The sequence below is a fragment of the Osmerus eperlanus genome, chromosome 11 (assembly GCF_963692335.1).
Source record: "Osmerus eperlanus chromosome 11, fOsmEpe2.1, whole genome shotgun sequence".
In the NCBI taxonomy this organism is placed as follows: Eukaryota; Metazoa; Chordata; class Actinopteri; order Osmeriformes; family Osmeridae; genus Osmerus; species Osmerus eperlanus.
In genome coordinates, this window is record NC_085028.1 from 10842099 (window position 1) to 10851632 (window position 9534).

Sequence of the window (9534 nt, forward strand, 5' to 3'; positions counted from 1 at the left end):
TTGTGCCTCAAGTCTTGGGGTGCCTAATCACGTTGACGGAAGGAGCTGACAGGAATGCATGAGTAAGACAAAGCATTTAAAGAGCATAGGTATATAGTGGGGGAGGGAGAGGGCGTGGTGATAGGTTTAGTCAGACAGATTATAAATGCAGCAACATGGATCTGCACTGCACTCTTCTCTATACTGCAGGGCAGTCAATCAGTCCAAAGAGTTTGGCCAAGAAGAGTATCTGATTCATTTTGTCTGTGGGTCTCGAGAGGAAATCAAGCAATGAGTCCCAAAGCTGTTATCTTCAAGAAGCTCTCCCGAGACAAGTCGGTGAGTTTCCCTCCACTTACCAGCTGCAGTAGGAAAACAAGAAATGCTTTAGCTATCCCCAAATAGTTTTTTTCCCCTCATCTGTGTGCATGTCTCCCCTTGTGAAATCTGTCAGTGTGTTTTTCTAGTTGTTCTCAGAGCCATAAAGCCATAGCTTCATTTTGTGTCTTTTTCAGGTGGGCGTATACATGGCGAAGAGAGACTTTGTGGATCGTTGTGACTCTGTTGATCCCGTGGGTGAGTTTGACCCCTGGCCAAACCGTTGTAGGGGACATTTAAGTTGCATTTAATTTTTTTTTACTGATCAGTTAATTACCCCCCCCCCCCCCCCCTTGTCATTCCTTAGATGGAGTTGTCCTGATCGATCCTGTGCAGGTCAAAGGAAAGAAAGGTTAGTGTCTCATCATCTGAACTGATGAAAATGTAGCCAGTGCTTAACAAATGTGTTCTGTGCCCCAGATGGCAGACTTGTGACGACTGTGCTCTTCTCTCGCCACCTAGTGTACATCATGCTGTCCTGCACGTTCAAGTATGGCCGTGAGGACCAGGATGTGCTGGGTATGATCTTCCGCAGGGATATCTTTTTGACCACTCGTCAAGTCTACCCTGACCTGCAGGACAAGGAGAGAAGCACACACACCAAGATACAGGAGAAACTCCTTCATAAACTAGGAGACAATGCTTTCCCCTTCTTCTTTGAGGTGAGAGCCAGCAGAAAGTACCCTACTACAGTATAGTTGCAGTCAGCATCGCTATACTGGACAACAAAAAAAGGACCAAGCGCTATACTTAGAGAATGTACTGTCCTCATGGGGCTATATTGTCTTTCAGTTCCCAGACAACCTGCCTTGCTCAGTGTGTCTGCAGCCTGGCCCCCTTGATGTGGGCAAACAATGTGCTGTAGAGTTTGAAGTGAAGGCTTTTTGTGCTGAAAGTCTTGATGAAAAGGTCCAAAAACGGTATGGACAGACACACAAACCACTCCTCAAGTAAATCAAAGTACTTGGTTTGTCAGGTGACGAGTCTCCACCATTGTCATTGTCTGTCTGTGTGTCTTTCTGCAGGAGCTCAGTGCGTCTGGCCATCCGTAAGATCCAGTACGCCCCTGAGGACAGCAAAGTGGTCCCCACTGCCGAGACCACCTGTGAGTTCCTCATGTCTGACAAACCCCTACACGTGCAAGTCAGCCTGGAGAAAGAGGTCGGTCCATCAGCAGTCACTATGATCAAGAGTAATGGGAGACGTCAACAATGGTTAAATAATGGAACACAAATATAACTCAAATATAACTATTCAGTATGACTCTTTATCTGCAGACCTATTACCACGGTGAACCCATCAATGTGAATGTTGACATCACAAACAGCTCTAATAGATCAATAAAAGACATTTCTGTGTCAGGTGAGAATATTAAACCACATCAAAGACCGTTTTTTTTGGTGACTTTTTATCCAATGTAGGGAACATTTCCTTCATGTCCATTTGTCTGTTTACTTTCACAGTTGAGCAAGTGACCAATGTGGTTCTTTATTCCAATGACAAGTATGTCAAGTCTGTGGTCAAAGAAGAGACAGAGTAAGTGTCACAAACATATTTTGTTATTTAGTTGTTAACTTGTCAAAGACAAATAAGAAGTCACAATTCCAGTGAAGGAAATACAAATCTAATCTTATAAATTATTTTTACAGAGATGTAGTACCTTCTGGCACCAGCTTGAAGAAGCAGTACACCCTTCTGCCTCTGTTGGCTAATTGCAAGGAGAGACAAGGTCTGGCTCTAGATGGCAAACTGAAGCATGAGGACACTAACCTAGCCTCTACAAGCATGTGAGCAACCAGACCAGATTTACACACTCCACAGACATATTAATTTTGATTAAACCTAATCAAACAATACTGTTGAATGAACTATTTTCCTCTCTTTTGGCCTCAAAACACCTCCCCTTTCTCTCTTGCAGTGTAAAAGATGAAGTGCTAAAGGAGGTGCAGGGAATGCTCGTGTCCTACAAAGTAGTGGCGAGACTCATTGCTGCAGGGTATGGGTTAGAATTCACCACCTCATGCTTATATCTTGTAATGATTGTTTCGAATCACATCACACTTCTTCATCTAATAATTTTCCTGTCCCTTATTTCCTCAAAAGAACGGTCGGATCTAGGTATGGATTCTTTCTTCTTTTCTTCATACAATGTGTATATCGTAGTCACTACAATCTGTCCTTCAAGCTGAATGGAGTGACATCTTTGTTATTTTTTTGATTTGTTATTTTTTAGTGATGTATCACTTGAGGTTCCATTCAAGCTCATGCATCCTAAACCTGATCCAGGTGAGTAGATCTCCACCCACTCAGCTCTACCCCTAACACAATACCTATCAAGGTGTGAATACAATATCAAGTAAACAACAGGTAGATGCCCAGGTAGATAATTGCATTCAGATCACCGCGAAAGGCATTTAATCGGCTTTCCTTTTTTGCTGACATCTGTAGATCTATATCTATCCACTCCAATGTGCATCCAGCTAGCATTATGATGTCCACACACTTAATACCCGTCTATCCAGATTAGAACACAATGGCCTGGTGAAAGTAAATACCTAACTGACAATATTCCTTTGTCCTTTGATGATCACTTTCTTTTCCTTTTCCTTCTCGTCCGTCATACAGCCAAAGAAAGGTAGGACTCTGTTTTTTAAATTGTGGAGTCATTGGTCCCAGTCTATGTGTGGTGTTGAATTCACTCTTTGTTGGAAGGTTTGGCCACTCTTCCTGACTGTATCACCAGCCGGTTCCCATAATTCAATATGGCTTTAATGTACTGAGCTCAACCCACCCAGTTCTAGAAGTTCTTATGTTGCTCTGACTTCACAATACAACGCTTTATGAAACACAGTATGAGTTGGGGAAACATTTCCTGATGCTGCTTGAGATGAATATGATATGTAGGGTGTTTTCAGTTATATGATCCAGTTTTATTATGACACGGCACAGATTTGGTAGAAGTTTAAATGTTAACATAAATATCAGTTTATGTGAGATAAGACCTGTGTTTTGTGACTTCTTGCAAACGGATCTGTCTGCTTTTCTCACTTTATCTCTGCTGCTCACCAGCGAGTCAGGTGATATGGTGTTTGAGGAATTCAAAAGGGTTTACCTGAAGGGCGTGATTGGGGATGATGACGAGTCTCCCACAGAGGCCTAAGGAGGAGGGGCTCAAAGGGGCACCAAGGGTCATCCACACTCAGCCATGGCCCCAACAGCAAGCACAGGCTGACGCAGCCAGACCTGCTGAGGACCATAAAGAACTGAGATGATTGGAGACCACAGAGAATAGATGCAGCTTTAGGCTTCTGGTATTACAGCCCAATAAAGTGGTAGCATGCGCTATAATGTGCAATGAGGAACTGCAAACAGCAAGTCTTCAGCAAAGATGGTATTTCACCTCAAGTTTTGTTTTGGGCTGTTTAGTGTTTGTGTTTTTGGAACTGCAAAGGGGCCTGGTCATTTAGATATGGTGGTTTTGATGTTGAGCTTGTCCATGTTTGTTTCACATATTTCTGTGTGTTTGCATGGGAATAGTGTGCTACTAAATAAAATATTTTTACAATCTAGAATCTTGTAATTATTGTGAACAACGATTTTGAGCTAAATACTTATAAAAGTGCATTGGGTGCAATGCAGTCCTGCCATCCACTGTATTTTACACGGTTCATTCCCACTGCTGTAAAACTAAATGCATATATTAGTATGGTGTGGTTGTGAGTCAAACATAGACTGGCTCTGTGTTTTTTTAAATTTCATTTAATTATTCATAGAGAACACATTTATTCATTATTTGAACATTTTATTTCAGATTTCAGAACAGTGAATGAAACAATCACCCGAATGCATTAAATACAATTCAGCATTATTATTAAATATATATCTTGGGCTTCTGCTGTGGTCTAACCCCTGTTTACTACAATAATGTAATTCTACATAAAGCGCTAGGTCTTGAAGACAATCATTAACTGTTCCCTCCTTCCTCTTTTCAGTCCCTTTCTTCCTGTACCTTTTACCAACAGTAAAGATGCGGCCTCGCCACAATAAACTGTACCATACCTCTCGCTATTGAGAACACCTTCACTCTCTTTAAACAGTCTCACATTACAGAGAAAACACACTGAAAATAGACACGCCTATACAATCTTGCATTCAATCTGAATGAGATGAACCCTCTTTGAACATTGTACTTTCAGACATCTGATCATCTTACACTAACATTATTTTGTATGGAAAATGGACAAAGGACTAGGCAATAAGAGTGAGAATACACACCTGCTCTCTTCCACACTGAAACATAATCATCACAATTGCACATTTAAGACAAATATAAGATACACAATTGTGAGGGATGGGGTTTCTGAAGGAGCAACCCTACAGTTGGTATTCTAAAGTTCAACAGAAATATTGGATGGAGAATACAACTTTGATTCAAATTAGTGTTAGCAGAGTTTTGATTCTGCTGACAGTGAATACAAAAACTACAATGAACAACTTAGACTCAGAACCAAAATACTGAGGGGGGCAGTGACATTGGTGGAACTGTAGAATTGGTCCTGCATAGTCTGCAGTTAGGCCTAGTGCTTGCTGTTCTCTAGTGTTCAAAGATTAAAAGGCTTTCATCTGAATAATCAGGTTTTTGGTTCATATTTTTGTATTGGCACTTGTATATTAGTGTTTGGTAAAGTTAGATCTATGGGGTGGGGGTGGGGGTTGGGCCTGGCATTTCACCCCAGGTGTATTGTCCTTTGGCCATGGGAACAGGGAAATCTCTGCCCATGGGCATGTCACAGGAGTCGGCATTCAGTAGAAAGCCAGAGAAGGTGCTGCTGGCCTCGCTGCTGGCATACATGCCGTTGGTGGTACTATCCTTGACTTGAATCCACACCCTGTCGCCCCTACTGAGGTGAAGCACTACCTGTTGGGAGGCTGTGCCCAAATCAGCTGTGTTAGTGGTCTTCACCACTGGCAGAAAGTTGTGAAAGAGCCCCACTTTTAGCACTCTCCCAAAGACAGTGAGGTGGTAGCTGAAGATGTATGTGCCGTTGACAGGCGCTGTGTAAAGACCAGACTGAGGATCGTAATGCATCTGCATGTTGTAGTGGACAAAGGAGAAGACTACAGGCATGTTGGGATTAGGGAAGAGGGTGCTTAGTCCTACTGAGAAAGCTGACTGGACTAGGGGAGCACAAGGCCCTGGCATTCCCATCATTCCCATCATTCCGTCATCTCCTTTTAGGCCACTGCTACCCTTAATTCCCTGAGGACCCACCTGACCCTGATCACCCTTTGCTCCCTGTAATCCCTGCAGTCCTGTTGCCCCTTTAGCACCATCAGTGCAGTTACAGTTTCCCTCAGGACCCTTATCACCTTTCTGGCCTGCCTGCCCTGAACCACCTGGAACACCTGGAACACCACTGTCTCCCTTAGGTCCCATGCTCCCTGTTGGTCCTGCTACACCAGGCAGCCCCCTGGCTCCTGCAGGTCCGGGCAGGCCTGGTAATCCTGGGGGTCCCTGGGCAACGTCACAAGCTTGGGGACACTGACCCTCATCTCCCTTGGGCCCCTGCCCTCCAGCTGGTCCATCCAGACCAGTCTCACCCTTTTCACCTGAAACAGGCGCCATCAGATCATCAGCAAGATTACAAAAGCCAACATTCACTTTACTGTTACTTTAGGTTTACCTCAAGGCTATTGTTGTCTGTATATATATATTTTTGATATGTAGATAAAAATAAATATGCCCATTACATTTTGCTTCAACTGCTGCCATGTCTCTTACCTTTGAATCCAACATCTCCTTTGGCTCCAGAGAAACCCAGGGGGCCTTTGTCTCCCTTTAAGCCCTCATCGCCTTTCTCACCTGAGGGAGGGAAACACAACCGACAAAAGACTTGAGACATTTGATCATCTATGTCTGGGTGGATGCTTTTCTTGCTGTCAGCAGACGTTTACTTTAATTGGCTCAGTATAATGAATGAGAAGACAGACATGGTGTTCTTTACCTTTGATGCCTGGCCTCCCGGTAAATCCAGGGAGACCTCTGAACCCTGTGAGACCTCTGATGCCGGGGCTTCCTGGCCTTCCTGAGATGGGGAACAGGGTGCAAGGTTGCCATTGAGAAAATGAATAAAATTGTATGTAAATGTAAAGTGTAAAGTTCCCCTAGTAAGAACGACCCTAGCCCAAATGAATGTTCAATATAAATGTGTAATTAATTGGAAAAACCTTCCCCTCCATTTAAAGAGCTTTACGTCCATGATAAGTTATAAACGTAATGTCAAAAACTACTTTCTTTCATTCCCCAGCCCCTAAGTAAAGGCCCTATATTCAATATAAGTAAGACTCTTTATATTTTATTTACGTTCCATAAAAGTCTCTATCGTACGATTGTATTTTCATCCTTCTTTTCTTTTGTTTACCTGGTTATAAGTAGTTAAGTTTGTAGTTAATTTAATGCTTTGTTTACTTATATTACGTAGCTTTATATCAACTGTAATTGTGCAATTGTAAATCTTATAAATCGTCGCCTAGAAAATTGTTCCATAAAATCATTTGTTATGACTACTATTGTTAGATTGTTAAACTGTAATGTACAATCAGTATTAAGCGGGGGAGATCCCTAATAAGCCACTGCGGCTTTTCTTTTCCCCCATGCACGTTTCCTTTTACTGTTTATTGACATATGTATGTTTTTAATTTAATGTGCAAAATGAATAAAGAAAGAAAGAAAGTGCTTTTTTAGTTAGTGGATTATTTTATCCAAAGCGACATTCATATAGTAAGTGCATGTAGTAAGTGGAGCAGATGATCAGCTTTGCGATAGCTACATACTTAAATGTATTTGAGAGTACAATACCTATGGTGGTACTTAACTAGGTGTTGATTGAACAGATGTAGATTATTTAGGTGTCAGTTACCTGGCAGGCCCCTGTCTCCTCTGTCTCCTTTGGGTCCAAGGGTGCCCTTGCAGCGGGAACAGATACAGAACCAAGGCACCTGGTCAGCTGGAGGGGGCACAGGGGAATCCAGCAGCATCTGGCAGTAGGTAGCGTCATCGTTGCTATCCAGTCCTGGCTGATACATCATGCTGCCGTTAAACATGCCCTCATGGTCCATGAGCTCAGGCAAGACTTGCGCGGATGACAAGGAGAGCCCAAGCAGCAATCCAAGTAGAGTCTTCATTGCCTTGAGAGAGGAAGAGTGGAAGATTGATATCACATCGCAAATAGAGTGCTTACTGCTTATACATAACCATATGACACACTATGCTGGGACGTCAGAACAGCTGTCTAAAACATTCAGTAAACCTAGCGTCAATGCAGCAAAATAGTTCTAAAAGCTCTAAAGCTCTGAAGTCCGAGATCTCAAATATCAAATTCAAATATCAGCAGTCCTGATTATCACTCAGATAAGATTCAGACACAGTTGTGAACAAGGCTGTACATACCAGTCCAGTGGAGGATGTAGCCATCTTCATTGAGTTGGAATCTCTTGAAGTGAATATGTGACCATCAAGAGCACCCTTCTTATACACCTGTTGCCACAAGGCCCCTCCCAGCTCCATACCACTCTTGAGGATGGAGGCAAGCCCTGGCTCTTTGTGAACCTGTGAAAACTAGGGCTTCTGTTGTTTTTCCTTTCATGCATAAGATGACCTCATTAGGACTTTAGTCCACAACAGTTCACAACTAAAAGCAATGAAACCATGATCTTCCTCATGCATCAGTTATACAGCAGAGGTGTCGATGTTCATGTTACTGGATCCTGTTGGGACCCCTACAGGTATTATTTATTACCGGGTTTTGGGAAAAAGAATACCCAGGTGCATTAGTTGAGGTCAACTATCAGTGGGTAATAATATAGTTCCCATAAGAAGCCACATCATCAGAATCAGAAAGGGTTTTATTTGCAATGAAAGTTCGCACATCATGTATATCTATATGTATTATTTTACATGCTGCTATGGTACTTAAGTATTTTTTAAATTATTGTTATTGGAGAGCATTTTGGCATAGACTCTCTTGTAGTTGTATTGTATTCGGCATAAACTCTCGTGTAGTCCTTTTTAATATGTTTTTTTTCTCTTATGTCAAATCCAGCGCTTTTCAAGGGACACATGCTGGAAGATCAAGCCTCATGATTCAGAATATTTAATAATAAACCTGATTGATTCATAGGTATCAATTGAGTATTTTTCTGAACACATTTTATTAATTTAGGAGACACTTTTATTTAAAGAGTATAGAAAGTACAGAATTATCAGAAATGCATAGTTATAACAGCATAGGTTTAGCTTGCATAAAAATAACTTACATATACATTTAGCAGACGCTCTTATCCAGTGCTAAATGACTAAATGTAATGTAAATAAAATCCCACCTTCACAGTTTGTTGCTTAACATAAAAGCGTCTACTAAATAAATACATTACAAATATTTCGGTTGTCTAAATTAAGGAACAGGTCTGTATTTACTAGCTACAGTGTATCCACATTTCAGCTACCAGGCATTAATAAAAATGTATTTTTGTATGGGTGTAGTGGGATGATGGCAGTAATACTTATATGTTAGCAGGAGGCAGTTTGACATACAACTTCCCACTGAACAAGACACTACCTGAGTCCTTCCTTACCCTCGTTTTTAAATCATTAATATAAGGACACTCAACAACAATGCCGCTAAGTTGGCTGTAATGATACAGACTGAAGACATCAACAACATTTAGTTGTGCCTTTTTTTTGTTTAATTAGTACACTAATAAAATGACTCATGTCTCATATCACTAGATCTGGGCCATCGGTCCAGAACCATTCAAAGCACAATGGCATTCAAAGCACAATGGCAGCTCAAAACGAGCTGCCATTGTCTGGGGATGAATCACTGATCCAGTGAGGAGCCATGGACCATCTGAGGGAGGATGTGGCCCCACACCAGAGCTTGAGATGTGTTGTAAATAGTAAATATTTTTGCTAATTTCCTGCTTATGGAAACAGAGGACACTTTATTCACCTGGTTCTCCATAAGAAACAGATGTGAAATATGATCTCAACCAACAAGGCCAGCATATAAAAGGACTAATGTAGCCAAAATACCTACACCCTATATGTGACCTAATTTACACCAAAGAATACAGTTTCCCCAAGTCCGGTGGACCTTTGTATAAAAGCTTTTGTCA

General features: G+C 41.7%; 2 protein-coding genes across 3 annotated transcripts; one reads left to right on the forward strand and one right to left on the reverse strand.

Moving 5' to 3' along the window:
- Window positions 1–174: 174 nt before the first annotated feature.
- Window positions 175–3929, forward strand: sagb (S-antigen; retina and pineal gland (arrestin) b). Its single transcript, XM_062473963.1, has 14 exons — window positions 175–318; window positions 495–555; window positions 665–709; window positions 820–1019; window positions 1150–1277; window positions 1383–1518; window positions 1635–1719; window positions 1821–1893; window positions 2007–2144; window positions 2276–2353; window positions 2461–2475; window positions 2591–2643; window positions 2983–2992; window positions 3427–3929. The coding sequence occupies exons 1-14, from the start codon at window positions 271–273 to the stop codon at window positions 3515–3517; spliced, it is 1161 nt and encodes a 386-aa protein (XP_062329947.1). The 5' UTR covers window positions 175–270; the 3' UTR covers window positions 3518–3929.
- Window positions 3930–4138: 209 nt separating this feature from the next.
- Window positions 4139–7943, reverse strand: LOC134029687 (complement C1q and tumor necrosis factor-related protein 9A). 2 transcript variants are annotated; one of them, XM_062473962.1, is made up of 6 exons: window positions 7808–7943; window positions 7278–7545; window positions 6363–6443; window positions 6140–6220; window positions 5762–5967; window positions 4139–5635 (listed from the first exon to the last, which is right to left on the reverse strand). In XM_062473962.1, exons 1-6 carry the CDS (start codon window positions 7922–7924, stop codon window positions 5051–5053), a joined length of 1338 nt encoding a protein of 445 aa, XP_062329946.1. In that variant the 5' UTR covers window positions 7925–7943; the 3' UTR covers window positions 4139–5050. The 2 variants fall into 2 exon arrangements, with proteins under 2 accessions (XP_062329946.1, XP_062329944.1); XM_062473960.1 differs by having other exon boundaries at window positions 4139–5967.
- Between the last annotated feature and the right edge of the window lie 1591 nt (window positions 7944–9534).